This window comes from Megalobrama amblycephala, linkage group LG17 (assembly GCF_018812025.1).
Source record: "Megalobrama amblycephala isolate DHTTF-2021 linkage group LG17, ASM1881202v1, whole genome shotgun sequence".
Taxonomy (NCBI): Eukaryota; Metazoa; Chordata; class Actinopteri; order Cypriniformes; family Xenocyprididae; genus Megalobrama; species Megalobrama amblycephala.
The window spans coordinates 7133066-7151925 of NC_063060.1; the positions used below are offsets into that span (position 1 = coordinate 7133066).

At 35.9% G+C, this 18860-nt stretch overlaps 1 protein-coding gene across 1 annotated transcript in view; it reads left to right on the forward strand.

Annotated features, from left to right (window-relative positions):
* The window catches only part of zcchc2 (zinc finger, CCHC domain containing 2), a 30479-nt gene extending 14539 nt beyond the window's left edge, over nt 1–15940 (forward strand). Inside the window, exons 4-14 of the mRNA XM_048162285.1 lie at nt 350–421; nt 2655–2755; nt 5272–5366; nt 5495–5578; nt 5691–5727; nt 6805–6889; nt 8165–8232; nt 8449–8540; nt 8680–8772; nt 10005–11060; nt 14339–15940. Coding sequence (XP_048018242.1) covers nt 350–421; nt 2655–2755; nt 5272–5366; nt 5495–5578; nt 5691–5727; nt 6805–6889; nt 8165–8232; nt 8449–8540; nt 8680–8772; nt 10005–11060; nt 14339–14400 — 1845 coding nt within the window. The 3' untranslated portion in view covers nt 14401–15940. The remainder of the gene's footprint in view (nt 1–349; nt 422–2654; nt 2756–5271; nt 5367–5494; nt 5579–5690; nt 5728–6804; nt 6890–8164; nt 8233–8448; nt 8541–8679; nt 8773–10004; nt 11061–14338) is intronic.
* Nucleotides 15941–18860: the final 2920 nt, after the last annotated feature.

An 18860-nucleotide genomic window follows, 5' to 3' on the forward strand; every position in this document is an offset into this window, starting at 1 on the left:
TGGGCTGGTTTAAGTATTTCAGGTATGCCCATATTTCAATGGGAGATTCCATTGGAATATTTTATTTTCCTAACACACCGTAATCTTTGAAAATGAGCTAATAGTCTAAGAGCTCAAATGTTCTTCTCCTGTTGTAATGTCATTTCTGGAACCCAAAGTATTGGAATATTTGACCGAGGACAATGTGAAGAAATCCATGTTAAGGCATCTGTGGCAAGTGGACAAGCACAGTTAGTCATGTCTGAGTGAAATATGATGAGCTTTGGGGAGTCCAAGAAAAAGATCCATTATGTTCAGTCTGATGACAGCAACACTGGTCAATTCTCACAGAGCTTCTCTTCTGTTGCAGGTGAAATGGTCAGACTCTTCATCTACTGCTGTCACCAAAACTCATCGTGAGTTGGAGGATTTTCTATTAAAGGTGAGCAAAGAGACATAGGCCTTTGGTGCTGTGTTTTGTATTCGTTTAGTCACGTGGATCTGTCGCACATGCCAGTGTGCCCACCAGTTGGGCAAGATGCCACCTGGCCAGACCAGCAATGGATATCCATCTGTTTCTGTTTCTATTTCCCTCTCTCTGGCTCTGTTCGAAATGGAATACTACCGTTCTGCATACTTCATTGTATTATTTATGTACTATAGTATTTATTAATATTTTGAAATAGATTTTATTTTTATATTTTCATTCTTAATTTTAGTTTTAGTAATTTTGTTATGTGCGTATGTATGATTTTAGTTAGTTGCCAAGAAAACATTTTTAAATTTCATTTAAGTTCATCTAATTTTTTTTTTTTTAATTTCAGATTTTTTAATTACTTTTAGTTAAAAATAACAGCATTGATGTACTGCATGCATACTACCTTTAAAAATGTTGTGCCAAACAGCATTATGAAAAGAAATGTTTCAAACAGTAGTATGCCAAGTTATTTTCACATGACATTAGCAGGTTATCATTTTGGAAATAGTTATGTTTTTGTGTGTGAGAGAGAGAGAGTGAGAAAATGACATTCCAATCAAATTACGGAATTAAGACTCAAGACGTTACACTCGAAATGGAAGATCAGGTCGGGCACATTGCATTGTGGGAAACAGTAGTGTGGTTTGGTTGTGCTCTGCACATTTTGTGTAATGTATATAGTTGGGTCATCTGGGTATTCTATGCATACAGTAAAAACTCATACTGTGCAAGGTATTCATTTTGCAAACTGCAAATGTAGTATGCACAGTAGGCCTGCACGATATATCGTTTTAGCATTGAAATTGCGATGTGCGCATCCGTGATAGTCACATCACGTTATTCGTACGGACCAGACACTACGGTTCAAAACGCACGTGATTCTTAGATTAAATGCAAAGTTGACCATCGTAGGGGTTATGCGCAATCTAACTTCCTTATTCTGTAAACCCAATCAGATTGCTTGCGGTTTAGGTCTTTTGTATGTGCTTTATGAAAAAATGTGCTGTTTTATTCAAGATAACTTAAAAGAAGCAAGCAAAGATGATCATAAATGATGTCCCCCGCATATGCAGATTGATATTTAAAAGATTTTTCCATTTTTCTTCTTCACACTAACATTTAGATATTTAATAAAATAAAACACTTATAACAATGTGAACTAGGTAGTTTCACTGATTACCTTAAAAGTCCATAGATATGCCGTCATTTCATACTGCTGTTAACACTTTCTCTGACAAGCGGATGCAATGAGACCAGTTTTCCGGTTTGGTCAGGTGATGTTCAACATATACCCTATACAAAAGTTTATCATTTGAACGTGTTTTAGGTCCTTTCAGTGTAAACATTCAAGTGATTTTAAACCATTTGAGCACACGAAGTTGCGAAAGAGAACTCAATTCTGAATGGCGTTTTCGTCTGCACCTATTTGTGCCTGAATAAACACATACATGCAAAAAATTGTCAAAATGCACGTAAAACATTGAGTATCCTCATTAACACAGTTGCTTATATCTTAGGTGAACTAAACAATTGAAAGAAAACCGGATGTGTAACAGTATTTTGGATCCATGCATTCGGTCTTAAAGTGACAGCAGCCTAACATTCCTGCTGCTTGCTGTGTCATGAATGTTAATCAAACAACAAAAGAAAAAAAGAAAAATCATTTTTGTAGTTTTGACACAGGTTAATTATATTTCATTTATACAGTGAAGACTGTGCAGTGTTATTTTACATTTGATTATTCAATTTGTGTACCTGAATACTCTTAGACTTACCTGAAAAATATAAAGCACTATTTATTTAATTTGTATCTTTGTTCTATTAAATTTATCTATACTTGTAATTTGTTCATTATTTTCTGTGTGTATTTACTCACCTACAAAATCACCCCAATCAACCTAGAATGATTAATTCTTTCCAAATTGAGCTATTCAAGTCATCTGGTGAATATTTTTTCCTTTCTTTTTTCATATCGCAATGTATATCACAGAAAAACAAAATATCCCAATGTCAGTTTTTTTTCCAAAATCGTGCAGCCCTAATGCACAGTATGGTAGTATGCCATTCCAAACAGCCTCATTCTATCTTTCAGTTTAGTATGCTTTATTGGCATTTTGTCACCTGTTTAGCTGTAGACAATGTAAACTGTGCAATGTGAAGTCAAATAATCCCTTAAACAATCCCTCTGTCTCTCTAGCTTCCTAAGGAGCAGAGCCCTGACGGCTTTGAGAAGGGCATCGTCAGATTACTGAGTCGTGGAGATCAATGTGAATCCAGAGAACTGGAGAGAAACCTCAGGTGATTCTCATTTTAGTGTTGAGTGAATGTTGGGGAACATTACTTTTAATTGGAACATGTTACATTGCGTTACTCCTAGTGCTGTCAAATCGATTTATCGCGATTAATCACATCTAACATAAAAGTTTGTGTTTACATTATTTATTTATATATATATATATATATATATATATATATATATATATATATATATATATATATATATATATACAGTGCTTCCCACAGATTTGAAATATACTTGTGGTGGTAGCCGGGTGAAAAATCCTCCTGTTACCCACGGCACAAAATGGTCTGCTATGTGTGACAAACAAATAATGTGTGATTTTTAACATATAGGGCCCTATTTTAACGATCTGAAACGCAAGTGTCAAAGCGCGAAGCGCAAGTAACTTTGTGGGCGGGTCTCGGCGCTGTTGCTATTTTCCCGGCGGGATAAATGGCTCTTGCGCCCGGCGCAAATCTAAAATGGGTTGGTCTGAAATAGCTTCATTATTCATAGGTGTGGTTTGGGCGTAACGTGAAATAAACCAATCAGAGTGTCATCTCCCATTCCCTTTAAGAGCGAGATGCGCTCGCGCCATGGCGGATTGCTATTTACATGGCGTACACGCGATGAGTCAGTTAATATATATATATGTGTGTGTGTATTGGCACGATTGTTCAATTAGCCAATTTCGTTCATCATTATAAGTAGTAATAGGCTGAATTGAAAATAGGTAGCCTAATTCTAATACACGCAATGACTATTCATCATTACATTTTTATATTTATGTACACAATAATATTCTTTTACACTGTAATCCTTTTGTTTTTAATATTTGGCATGTTTGTGTGATGCGCATCCCTGTGTGTAATAAGCAAAGTCAACACGCACTGTGGACGCGCCCAGAGGCGCAGTTTCTACCAACGCGCTCTAACAAAAAAATATTGCGCCATTGACTTTAGACCAGGTTTGAGTTGGTCTATGGCGCAGTCTATTTTCAGCTCCTTAAAATAGCAATGCGCGGGCAATGCGCCTGAACACACCTCCTTTTTTGCGCTGAACTGCCCAGGGAGCGCAAGTTCATTCACTAGTTTAGTGACGTGCTTCTGTGGAGGGAAAAGCGCGCTTTGCGCGGGTGCAAAATAGGAATGACACATGCGTCGGTGTACAAAGTCAATTGCGCTGGGTGCAAGATAGGGCCCATAGTGTCTCTCTCAGTGAATGGGACACAGATTTTACTAGTAAAATATATATATAGTGAATAATATATGTGTCAAATAATGTTCTTAGTCTTTTCTTCCTGTGGGGGAGACTACAATAATTTACTATGAATTACATGGAAATCAAATTAAATACAATCTATTGTTTAATCAAAATATTGATAATGCCCAAAAGAAAAAGAAAAAACTTAGCGTGTGACTTTTAATTATAAACAAGCCCGAAAAACACCGGGACTCTTATTTTGATATGTCTGTACTGTTGCAGGCTGATCCTTCAGATTCTTACAACCGTATAAAACATTTTATATAAAGGCCATAAAGTAAACATTGTAATAATTCATCAACTTGAGTTCATTAGCAATCGCTTGGCATAAATCTGGGCTTTTCATTAATTGAAAATCACATTGAAACAGCCCAAAGCGCTGTTAAGCGAGTTAATCGATCGCGGATGGTTTCATTATTTTGGGCGGATATAAAAATATAAGATGATAAAAATAATAAAAGCAAAAATGTGTCTCCGAATATACTTGGGCGGCCGTTAATATACCTGGGCGGCCCGCCCAAGTAAAGTCTATGTGTGGGAAGCACTGATATATATATTATGACATTTTTATATATGTCATATAAATGTAAAAATATATATTCACACATATATTATGTAAACAAACTTTTATGTTAGATGTGATTAATCGCGATTAATGGATTTTACAGCAAATCCTTACTTTTGCATTCCTTTTCCTCAGCTTTTAGTCACTTGGGCTTTCTATCTTTTCCAGAACGGAACGCTTGTACATGTTATCGTACAATTTGAAGCACTATTCGCTGTCATTATAATCACATTATAGTCAACATTTAGCCATGCATAGCCACCCTATTTTAAAATACAAGAGCATTAGTTTAATTTGTTTTAAAGTGTGAGCATGAGGCAGACATGGTTAGGAATACTACAACTAACCTAACCCAAACTAAACCTATACAGTCCCTCTTCCTGCCTAGAAATGTTCAAATTATATAGCAGTATGCAGATGGTTTTAAATTCTTCAGAGATTGAAAGATTTCGATAAGTTTGTCATCAAATTGTCAAAGGGAATCAGTGTTCAATTCCTTTCTTTTTTTGTCATATGAAACAAAGTGTCCTTTTCAAGTTCCACAACACATGGCAGTATTTAGGTCAGTAACACTGATGTCAGGACCAGAGGGGATTCTACTTCCTGTAGCACAGTTTAGATGCAGTCACAGATTGTGCTCGTCAGTACCAGCAAGAAAAATTGTATGTTTTAATACCTTTACCTCTCTCTCTTGTTCATTTGCAGGGAGAAGTTCCTGTCTTTATCACAGGACGTCCTTCAGAGATGTGACGTTTCCAGGTTCTTCCTGTCTGATGCTTCTGTACTGCCATGTAGCCACTGTGAGGAACCTTCTGACTGGCCAATAAGAGAATGTTAACTAAATGATAAAAATAACCAAATTCAAGCTTTTTATTACACCTGACCTGATCTTTCTTTGTAATAGTTGCCCATCTGCTCCTCTCTGCAGGTACCAGTGCGCCCGTGTCCAGAATCCCTCAGCCTGAACGTGGTTTCTCTGAGGACTGCTCTGAGACTTCCAGCCTAGAGGAGGGTGAGAGAAACAGACCTGTCAGATCTGCCCTAGAAACGCACACCAACACCGTTACAAGTGCTAATGCTGTACTGACTGCTACAGCCTCATCCGTGTCTTTTCTCTTTTACAGATGTGGAGGCTTACAGTGTCAGAGCTGCGGGACTGAGGTAAACCTTCATTGAACAAATTAATTTTTTTATTCAGCAATAATGCAAAGAAGAGACAGTAAAGACATTTATAATGTTACAAAAGAATTCTATTTCAAATAAATGCTTTTGGTCTTTCTATTCATCAAATAATCCTGACACAAAAAGTATCACAGTTTCCAAAGAAATATTAAGCAGCACAACTGATTTCAGCATTGATAATAAAAATAAATATTTCCACTGAAGACCGGAGTAATGATGCTGAAAATTCAGCTTTGCATCACAGGAATAAATTACATTTTTAAATGTAAATCAGGTCATTTTAATTGTAATATTGTAATAATATTTCACAATATTCTCTTTTTACTGTATTTTTAATCAAATGAATTCCACCTTGATGAGCATAAGAGACTTCTTTAAAAATAAAAAACTCGATTTTTTTTTTTATGGTAATGTATCGGTTATTTAATCATTTTAAACCCACTTGTGAAATGTTTTGCTTGTAAAGCGTGCTTTCTTTTTTTTTTTTTTTAAATATCTGAAATGTTTGATATTTTATTATCTAATTCAGTGACATTCATATATTAAATGTGTCTTACATGTCCAAATACTTCTGGGGCCGCTGTATGATTAAAATCAGGTCTTTCCAGTAAGGATCAGTAGAGTAAACTATGGCTGCATCTGAAATTGCATACTTCCCTACTATATAGTAGGCATGTGCAGCATGTGACAAAAGAAGTATGTCTGAATTCACAGTACTCATAAAAGAGTAGGCAAAAAGTACCCAGATGAGATACCACTTCTGGTGAGATTCTGAAGTGTGCCATATGATGGACACTTTACTATCCCATAAGGCAACAGGAGAGGATTTATGAATGGCAGTGAAACGACGCAACTGACCCTGGTTAGGTCACATGATAATGACAACGTGGCAAAGGTAGTACATCTAGATTACATTCAAACTACACAAATTCATCCTGCATACTTTTTTAGCGGTAATTATTCAAAATAAGTACCTACTCGAGAGTAAGCGATTTCGGATGCAGCCTGTGTTCGTGGCCTTCTCTCGTCACATAATCTGTCTTCCTCTCCCTGTAGTAATCAGCGCTCTGAATGCCAGAGGAGAGGAAACTGTGAGCAGAATGGAGAGAGAGTTTGGAAGAAAGAAAGTGAATTGGAACAGGTGAGACTGTAAATTTTTTTTTTTTTTTTTTTCCCTCTCTCTATTGGTATTCTCTCTCTTTGGTATTCGTGGAATGGCATACTGCTGATAGTGCTTCTGCAGTATGTATACAGTGCACACAGTGCGCAATTTTTAATGCATACTGTCTACAATGAAATACTGAATCCAGCGTAGTCAAGTTCCATTTTCATAAGTTAGTAATGAACTGGGAAGTAATTCCCCAGCAAATTTTTAAAATCTTGAATCACTGTTTGATTGGACTGTCAAAAGGATTTTGCATGGAATTAAAAATATGCAGTAAATATTGCTGCATGATAAATCAAAAATAAAAAGGTTTAATGCTGAAAAAAAATTAAGAAATTAAGACAACCATAATTATATTGTAAATTTACAGTTGTAATGTCAAATATTTTTTTAATTGATTTAATAGATTTTTTTAGTGGTCAAGAGAGTAATTGCATCCAAAATATAAGTTAGTGTTACATAATATATGTTTGTGTGTGTATATTTATTATGTAGATATAAATACACACACATACTTGTATATATTTAAGAAGTATGTACCTGTGTGTGTGTGTGTCTGTGTATTTTAAATTAACAAAAAAAAAAAAAAAAAAAAATATATATATATATATATATATATATATATATTATATACTTAATAATTTATTAATCGCTTCCAAACTTTTATTTTGGATGTGATTAATTGTTTGACTGCACTATTTTTTTTTATTTTTACAGTGACATTATAAGAATAATATTTCTTATTTTTTTTTTTTTTTTTTTTTTTTTTTTTTTTAGCATTTTTAAATAAAGATTATTATTATTATTATTATTGCTTTATAGCAATATTCATATATATATATATATATATATATATATATATATATATATATATATATATCACAAATCAATTTTGTGCCCTACAAACAAGCACAACTAGCCTGGATTTGTGTTTTTGTTTTGTTTTTTTAATTACAATCATCATTTTCAACAGTGAAATCGCAAAAAAAAAAAAAAAAAAAATTCCTCCCCAAATATTGCAGCTGTAGCAGATTAGTAACCACAGGGCGCTACTCACTGAATTCAACATGCAACCTAATGAACTAATGTGATGACAGTGTAGCATACTTGCACATAGTTTACACGTAAACTATTTTGCATACTATTTAAAAAAATAAAGTAACATACAGTTAGTCATTGTAACAATTTGAAGTAATGCACAGATTTTTTAGATATGTTATGCTCACACACTCTCGTTCTGTCTCCCTGCAGAGCTGCGCCAGTGACAGAAGAATCTTCACAGCTGGACAGAAGAACAAAGGAAGATCAGCTGGAAAACGGTACACAAACACACATACACTACTGTGTTGAATTTCCTTCTATATGGGTGCAGATTGTAATGTTGGCCTGGTTTTTACGTCTGAACTGGCAAAATTTTGAAACGAAATGATGTACACAAAAAAACCCAAAACAATTTAAGACAGTTTCTTTGTACTCACTGATGCAGCAGGAGTGCTTCTAGTAATGGCTGCTGTACGGCTGTTGTATGTTTTCAGGGATAGAGGCCGGCGTGTCGCTGGTGTCAAGAGTTCTAATGGGATCCAGAAACCTTCTGCAACACTGATGATCAACCAGGCATCTTGCAAAGGTGTTTGTGCCATGGCTAGAAAAATGACAAAATGATAATTACCAATATCTGTGCATCTATAAATACATTGTCACGCATACATGTGCTACTGCCTTACAGTGACCTACAACCCTGTTTTCTTCTATCCTTTGGTTTCTAGACACAGGAAGGGACCGGTATGGGGACACATCATCAGAGAGCTCAAACTCAGTGCCGTCTAGCCCTGTTCACCAGAAGAGCCTGGAGGACCAAGGTGTGTTACGTTTCTTATACGAGTTATGTTTTTGGCCTTTTTATGCCTTTGTTGGAGAGGACAGTATACAGAACAGACAGGAAAGCCCGGGGTGGAACGGGATCGGCAAAAAGCCTCAAGCTGGGAGTCGAATTCGTGTTGGCGGAGTTTCAGTTGCGCTAAATGTCAGAGCACTGCCCACGAGGCAATCGGCTGTTGCATTTCATTACACTACATTTATGCATTCAGCAGATGCTTTTAGCCAAAAGACTTACAAAAAAAGAGGAACAAAAGCAATTTGTCAAAGAGCCACCAATATTCATAATATACAATGCGGTTCTAGATTGGGAAGTAAGCTACAGAAGAGGAGGAATGCAAAATGTGTTGTTCAGAATGTGTTTTTAAAGAGATATTTCATCCAAAAAATCTGTGATATACTCATGCTAGGGCAGGGCAGTATATCGAGTTTGTAAAATATATTGATATATTTTTATAAACGATATAGGATGAGACAATACCGTTTATATCAGTATACAGTAGTTTGATATTACAAGCGCATCTGAAAAATAGTGGAGGACGCAGAGTGAGCTGCTGTGGGGAAAGTGCATAATCCAGTTTGTCCTAAACGTGAGACATGCTTTATATTAAGGGCTTCAAAATAACTGTTAAGATATAGTTAATGCATATAGTTTAGTGTGGCTTGCCCCGTCAGATGCTCTTAAAGATACTTGTGCTGTTTAATGTATTTGAAATATGGCATTTTCCTTAGTACATAACTTACATTTCACAAGTATATTCTCCATCTGTAAATGTTAGAAAGTCATGCAAATATTTACATTGTGCTGTCAGGAGTGGACGAGCCTTATGCAAACGAAACTTCACAGATTTCAATGAACAAGTGCCGCTGCACGCATGTGCTCCAAACAGAAGAAGCGCAATAATTCTGACTGAAATATACATTTTGCTAAAATATTTTTTGTTGGACATTAAATGTTGTAACGGGCTAATCAAATGTTGGCTAATATAATTACTAAGGTCAGATTAAGTGAATGTGTGTTCCTCTAACCAGTTAACATTTAGTCTGTGCTTTTGTTTTTATTTTCATTTTTAATTTAGTGATTTTAACTTCTGCTTTACTTTTGTTTTTAGATTAATCACATCCACTAAAAAGTCATTTGATTGAAGAATTCTAATCTGTTGTCAATGATTGACATTTTTAATTGATTATGTTTAAACATGATGTGTCTATTCAGATACTGAAAGTCAGTCGGATAACTCAGCCCAGGAACCAGCTGAAAAGACTCCCCTCGCCAAAGGCGTTGGCGGGAAAGCAGTTGCCATGGTGAATCCATTAGTTGCTGAGCCCCAGAATGTTCAGCAGCCGCCGCCGCCTTCAGTTGTGGAGTTGGCGCTGACCGCGTGCCTCCCCTACTCCCTGCAGTACAACACCACCCAGAGGGACACTGGGCAGGGTAAGATAACCATCACCATCCCACTGGCCCGAGACCCGGGAACATCATCAGCCAGCGTTCAACCACAGCAACAGCCGCCGCTGGGGGCGTTCAGCGTCCTCTCGACCAGCCAGTGTCCTCTACAACCCGCCAACAATCTCGTCAAAACAAACGCCAAGGCCTCGGTTACTGCTAGCGCCCCTTCCAGCTCCAGTTCCTGCCCTCTCTCCAGTAGCCAAGTACCGGGACCTTGCCCCACAAGTGTACCCACGCACACCCCGGGGCCGGGGCCCCTGCCAGCCCCCGCGGTTACACACAGCACCGCTCAGAGCGATTCCTTGTCCTACATCAACAGCTCCAGCCTGCCAGTTACCCCACAGGCCTGTGGGACACAGCAGCAGCAGCAGCAGGGGGGCTGCAACACCTGCGGCTGCCGTGGCACCTGTGGGGGCAACGGCACCCACCAGACACCCAGCTACTTCCTGCCGCCCCAACCTGCCCGTCAGTTGTTTGGGCCTCCTCCTACCTTCTTCCACCTCCCTCCGTCTCTATGCAACAGTTTCCCTGCCCAGGGTCATCAGAATAACGGGACGCCTATGCCTTTCTACGCCCACAGCGGTCCTCCTGCGGCGTTTCTGCACGCTCACTCGGATCACATGATGGCGTCGCAGGCGGGCTACAGCCTGCCTCAGATGCCCCCCTTCCGTCGCTTTTACCCACCTGTCTTTCCACCAGTCGGCCTGATGTCTGGCGGAACCAACATGAAGAAGACCAACAACGTGTCCTGCTATAACTGCGGCATGAGTGGACATTACGCTCAAGACTGCAAGCAACCGTCCATCGACGCCGGGCTGACAGGTACGATGATGGCAGCAATGCTCTACACAAGTATGCAAACACAGATGTGAATTTGATTTCTTTTCTTTTTTTCCACATTCCAATTTGCAGTTTTTGCACATCATCCCCATTATCTGATTGGGTCTTTTAAAAATGTTGAATATTGAACAAAAAATGTAGTAATTTAGCTAATACTTAGGATGTAGTAAGATGTATCATGACCATATTCCAGGATGACAAAGCCTAGATTCATCAGGCTCGAATTGTGAAAGAATGTTTGGGGGGGAGCATGAAGAATCATTTTCACACATGAATTGGCACCTCCGAGTCCAGATCTTAAATTCAGTGTAAGTTTTTGGGATGTGCTGGAGGAGACTTTACAGAGTGCTCACCTCTTGCATTGTCAAAATGTGATCTTGACCAAAAATCGAAGCACCTCTTGATGGAAATAAATGTTGTGATGTTATTTCCATCATGAGGTGCATCAATTTTTGGTTTTTGAGTCTAGCATATTTATGGCAAGCCATTTTTACATTTAATCTTTAAAACATACTAGTATCTATTTTCATGTTACTAGTACTTATTTTTATTACATTAGGTACTGGTACTTATTCGGTATACTTTACTTAAGAAAAATTAGTACTTATTTTTTTAGTTACAAGTAACTTTTTAGACCAAAGATATCCTGAATGTAATGGGTACTAGTACTTTTTAAATTTACATTTCTGCTTAGTATGCTAATAATGCAAAGTATATTAATGAATCAACAACATAAGAGAGAGATTAGAAATAAGGAGATGGCACTAGAGAATATGATGATATGAATTCATTCATTTTTAAATGTGAAAGGTATAGAGAAATAAGTCGCCTATATTTTTATTTATTTATTGTTTTCCCTCTTTATGCAATTATGTTTCATTGTTTGGCAGTTCTCATGTTTCTTTGATGTTATTGTTCATTCATTAGCATTGTTGTACCTGTGATTCACCACTGTCATCAGGTGAATTTGCTGTATTAGAGACGCTGACCTTAAGAAACGGTGCAGAAAACAGTAAATGTACAAGTGAAGTAGTTATACCAACAATAAGACCATCTTCTGTTTTATAGAAAGAACGACTATTAAATTTAAGAGACACATCATTCTTAGTGTGTTGCATTTTAACATTATAGGGGCAACATAAACCTTTTTTATTATCAAAGGGCCTTACTCATAAATATAAATTCACACTGTAATATTTTTTAATCTTTAAATAGCTGAAACATTTTGAGTAGACCTATTTTACAGAGAGAAGGACTCTTATTTTGACATGCCTCTCATTCTCAGATGCAGATAAATATTAATTATTTTTTATTTTAAGGAATTATAAATGCTCTCCAAAAATTCAGAAACTCCAAAATCTCCTGTGCTGGATGTCGTGGTTATTATGGTTGTTTGGGTGGGTATTGTGGGTATTGTGGCTGGAGTGCATGAACTGGTTTATGGATCTAATTAACTGCCAATAATCAAATCCAAACAGTCAAGTATTTATGATATTGTACATCAAAAAAAAAAAAAAAAAAAAATGTCATATTAAACATATTAAACATTTATCTTTCCTTGTGTTTTCATGCTAACAAATTAGTAAGATAAGCTAACATATGAAGCCAGTTACTTCATTCAGTATGTTTGTTAATATATTGTATTACCATGTGAACTCTGATTGGACGGTTGATATGTACTCATGTTTATGTAATGATCTGTTTGATTGAAGATATCTCCAAATACATTTTCACTAATTCCTTATGAGGTTCAAGATATCTCCGAATGAATAGGTACTGGTAGTTATTCTGTTTTATTCTTCTGACTAGTAATTATTCCAATAATGATTAGTATCTTTTTAAATATTACTAGTATAAGTATTCATTAGATACTAGTACTTATTAAATACTATGCTTTTCATTACTAGTACTAATAGATACTAGTAGTTATTCATTAGGTAGCAGTACCACTTATTTATTAGACATCAGTATCTTTTGTAATTGTACTAGTCACAACTGCTTTTTTATTCTTATGTTATGCCTATAGTCACTTTAGTGTTCAATTTAAAATTGTATTTTATTTTTTTATTTTTTTACTTGGACAATTGGAATAAGTACTAGTGTGTGTATATAAAAATGTGTACTAGCATCTACTGAATAAATACTAGTAGCTAATCAATACGTTTCTAAAAATATAAGAACTAGTATCTAATGAATAAATACTAGTATGTAATAAATATTAGTATCTATTTAATAGGTATGTGTATCTAATAAATAAGTACTAGTATCTAATAATATGTACTAGCATCTAAAAAATAAGTACTAGTACCTAATGAATAACTACTAGTATATTAAAAAAATTGGAATACAAGTCAAAACTGAATAGTTCATATCTGAATGACAAATTTTGAAATGTGTTAACAGTAGTTAGTAGTCACTATTGAAATAAGTACAAGTATCTAATGAATAAGTACTAGTATCTATTTTATAGGTTCTAGTATCTAATGATTGAGTACCAGTAAATAATAAATAAAAACTAGTATCTAATGAATAAGTACTAGTATTGAATAAGTACTAGTATCTAATATAATAGATACTAGTATCTAAAAAAAAAAAAAAAGTATTATAGCATGAAAATAGATACTAGTACATTTTAAGGATTAAATGTTAAAGTGGCTTGCCATAGTAGATTTGAATGCAGAACGTGAACAAGATTTTTTGTGTGTGTGTGTGTGTGTTTGGAAATGCCTTGTGACGCAGTAAACCAGTGTATTGCATGTGCGTGGTTCCGTTTTATATTTTTAAAGGGATAATTCACCCAGTAATGAAAATTCAGTCATAATTTACTCACCCTCATGTTTTTCCAAACCTCTGAGTTTCTTTCTTCTGTGGAACACAAAAGAAGATATTTTGAAGAATGATTGTAACCAGACAGATGACGGTACCCATTGACTTCCATAGTATTTTTTTCCTACCATGAAAGTCAACGGGTGCCGTCAATGGTCTGGTCTTAACCAACATTCTTCAAAATATCTTCTTTTGTGAACAGAAGAAAGACTTTCATACAGATTTGGAACAACATATGGGTGAGTAAATGATGACTGAATTTTCATTTTTGGGTGCACAATCTTTTTAAATGTTCGTGTGTTGGCACTGTGGCAGTAAAAAACCTCAAGGGGGCAACAGTTACATACGGTATCTGTGCTTTTTGTCCACATACTTGTTTCTGCAGCTCCCTGATGCGTTTAGCGCTCACACTGACACATTTCCGTATGTTTCAGGTGGTTTCCGGCTGAAGTACGTTGCCCCAAACTCCTCAGAAGCACTTGACAAAACCGATTGACAGCAAGCAGGGGACCAAAGCCCTGCCAGCCAGCGATTCCAGAGACCCTTTAGATGGAGTTTGTTCTGTTTGTATAAGCATCCTTGTTTGGAGAGGTTTGCTTTAAAAGAGCCAATGCAAACGACACTGATGACGAGACAAGTTGCTAAACTTAATGGGTTCTCTTAGAAATTAAATTATCTTAATGTTATAGCTTAAGTAGGGCGGATTGCAAGAGGATTTTTGTTCTAGGTCCAGAATAGTACATTGTTGTCAGAAGGATTTTATACAAGCTGAGGTTCTCATTAGCAGCGTCTGGCGAAGTTAATGAGAAAACAAAACTTGAGTCCTGTAGTGCAGTATTTCTTTTGTTTTCTGACACGGGTTAAACTTTATAGGCTTTTATACATGCCACGAGAGAAAATGACAAGAAAAAATATTGTAAACATATTTTGAAAGTTCTTGTTTTGTTATTGAAGATGAGAGTTCTCTTTCTGGTAGCAGAGAGGAGGTTTTTGAGGGCTTATGATGATGCTCTTATGACATTATACGCTGCTGGTTTGCCCTGTTCTCTTTCTGAACGTGATGCACTACAACTGTTGTTCTCCGAAAAATGTGAGTCAGGTGTTTGAAATGAAATGCACTGAAATACCCAGATCTGCAGTACTGCCTCTCATTTACACGCTCTGACCACTAGAGGGCGCCACAGTTACTTATGTCAGGAGACAAAATCCTTCATACATGTTCATCCTAAGCCTAAAGCACTGTTCGAGGAAATTCAAAGGTGATTTTGACACAAGTTACTCTCTAACCAAGAAAGAAAAGTTATTTTTAATGTCGGATAGCTTTGAGCATTTATAGTATCTCGCTTGTGTGTTGAAAAAAAAAATTGTCGGCGAATTGTGAAGGCGAACATTTGTGCCTATTGCCATGCAAGCAGCAGCTGGAAGTGTTGAAAATAATTTCAAAACTCTTAATTCTTTGTGTTTAAAGTACATATTTAAAATTTCAAAGTTGTATTTCTGAAATATTGTTGCAGTTTTGCCAAAGCAGCCCTAACTTTTTTTCTTTTTTATATACTATATATATATATAGGAAAAGCAGATTTGGCATGTTTGTATTGAGAAAATACATGAAAGGATTTTATTTTGATATTTTCATGAGATTTTGATGAAGGGCTCAAGGCCTTCAATGCTTGTCCAGGAGTTTTTAGCACATTTATGGTTAGTAACATGCGGTGGAGAAGACGTGTGTTGCAGGTTTTTAAATGTGCTTTCGTTTGGTTTGGTAAATTGTTACTAATCTGTAAATAGATTCGAAAGGGAGTTAACTACTCGAGGTTCAGACCATGTCGACTGTATTCGTTACTTTTTATAGATTTATGAAGCTGTACTGTATCAATGAGGTTTGATATCTGCCTCTGAGTTTACGTTTACTGTATTTCATATGTAAATGTTGATTAATCTGTACTGAGAGGGCAAATTAATCTGATCACATTTGCATTTTTTGGCAAATTGATCATTTATGTCAAGAAATATTAGCAATAAATATCAAAAACCCATTTTGTTGTGTTGCTTTTGATTTGAAATCTTGTCAAGAGATGCATGATGTTGAAAAGCCAACGGATAGTTAAATCACACACCGGGTAGATTACTTTAGATTACAAATTGTAGTCGATTACTGATTCCAAATTACATGAGACAAATTGTAGTTAGTCATGTAATCACAAATGACACATTTTAGGTAATATAATCGGACTACTTTTAGATTACTTTTGATCTAACTCGTTTATCTTATTGATTTGAAAAGGATAATCTTGCATCATATTGATATAAACATACAAAGAGAAAAATTGCATTCCATTCTTTATCAACAACATGAAGTGCATTAAAATTATATTACGTCAGGGTTTCCCAGAATGGGGTTTGTGAAGGAACTGCAAGGTGAGCAGTTTAATGAAAATCTGATAATTAAATTATAATAAACTGAATAATAATAATTAACTGAACAAAACTGATGTCACTGAAATCAAGAAAGAGAACAGAACCAGCCGTCAGTGAAATCTCATAACAAAACAAATCCGTCAACCATTGAGATCTTGTAAAGGAACAAAACTGACTATCATTGAGATCTAGTTAGGACTAAAATCAACCATCATTGAAATTTGGTAAAGAAACGAAACAGACCGTCTTTGAAATCTCATAAAGGAAAAAAGGAAAAAATAACCTACTGTCATTGAGATCTTGTAAAGAAAAAAAAAAGGCCATCATTGAATTCCCTTCAACCGGCCATAATTGAAATGTCATAATGGAAAAAAACAGGCCATCACTGAAAACTTGCAAAGTCAGTTTTGTTTTTTTACGTGATCTCAATGACTGTCAGTTTTGTTTCATTATGAGATTTCAATGACGGATTGGTTTTGTTCCTTTGCAAGATCGAACAAAACCGACCATCATTGAAATCTCGTAATGGACAAAATCTCATAAAAGAACAAAACATACTGTATTGAGGCCTATACCGACAATCGGTGAAATCTCGCAACTGAACAAAACTAACCTTCATTGAAATCTTGTAACAAAAAGGAAAAACACAGAAATGTTGAAATGGAACAGAACCAACCATCATTGAGATCTCAAAACAATACAAAACTGTCAACCATTGAGATCTCGTAAAGGAACAAAACTGGCTGTCATTGAGATCTAATAAAGGAATAAAGTCAACCATCAATAAACTCCCATAATGAAACAAACCTGACAGTCATATAATCTCATAATGGAACAAAACCGTCCGTCATTGAAATCTCGTAATGAAACGAAAACCAACCGTCATATAAATCTCATAATTTAGCAAAGCTGATTGTCATTGAAATCTTGTAACAGAAAAAAATGACCTGTCATTGAAATCTTGTCATCAAAACCTTGTTAGGGAACAAAACAGAGTGACACTGAAATCTCGTAATGGGAAGAAAAAAAAAAGCCGTTATTGAAATCTTGTAGTGGAACAAAACTAAAATCTCATAACCCAGCAAAACCAACCATCATTAGAATCTCATAATCGAATAAAACCGACCATCATTGATATCTAACGGAACAAAACCGACCATCATTGAAATCACATAATGGAACAAAACCAACTGTCATTAAGATCTCGTAAAAGAACAAAACATACTTCATTGAGATCTTGTAACTGAACAAAACTGACTGACAATGAAAACCGACTGTCATTGAGTCTTTGAGATCCCATAATCAAACAAAACCGGCCATCACTGAAATCTCATAACTGAATAAAACAGTCGTCATCGATATCTCGTAACCGAATAAAACCAACCATCATTGAAATCCCGTAATGGAACAAAACCGACTATCATTGAAATGTCATAAAACAAAACCAACCGTCTTTGAAATCTCATAACAGAACAAAACTGACTGACACTGAAAACCGACCATTATTGAGATTTCGTAACCCAGCAACACCGACCTTTATTGAAATCTCATAACCCAGCAAAACTGGCCGTCATTTAAATCTCATAAAGGAACAAAACCAACCATCAATGAAATCTCGTAACGAAAAGAAACCGACCGTTGTTGAAATCTTGTAACAGAACAAAACTGACTATCATTGAAATTTCATAATTGAACAAACCCGACCATTATTGAAATCATTATTGGTCATCACTGAAATCTTGTAAAGTAACAAAACCAACCGTCATTGAAATCTCATAAAGGAACAAAACTGACTGTCATTGAGATCTAGTAACGAAACAAAACTGACTGTCTTTGAAATCTCATAGCAGAAGAAAACCGACAGTCATTAAAATCTTGTAAAGCAGCAAACCTGACTGTCATTTAAATCTTGTAATGAAACAAAACTGACAGTCATTGAGATCTGGCAACTGAACAAAATCGACCGTCACTGAAATGATATAATGGAACAAAACCGATCAGAAGATTAAAAAAACCCAACAATTATTCTAAAATGACACACAAAGACATCAAGAATCAACACATGAATCTCAACAATGGTGACAATCAAAAGTGTCATGTGTCTGATAGTTGCAATCAATTTTTTATTGGTTAAAATGAATGGAGAATATCTCACGTTTTTCTGTGGCTGCTCGAGCCCTCAGGATCGGTGCTTATGGTTTTATAAACAAGACCCAGTTCCACACTGGATTTACAGATCGTTTGAAACTGAAAAATGGAGCGGTCACAGCAATAATGATCCTGGTCATGAGTTGGAACCGCAGGTGGTAGGGGTGTGACGAGACCAGTATCTCACGAGACGAGACGAGACTCGAGATTGAGTTCACGAGACGAGACAAGATGGCGAAATACATGACTAGAAAAAATATTCTGCAGGTGTATTTGAAATGTTTTAACTAATCATTTTGTAATCAATGTCATTTCAGTTCTACTTTCTGAGACTGAATTATCATATGCAGTAAAAGACAACAATACTCAAGCACTGTAAAAGGTTTTGCC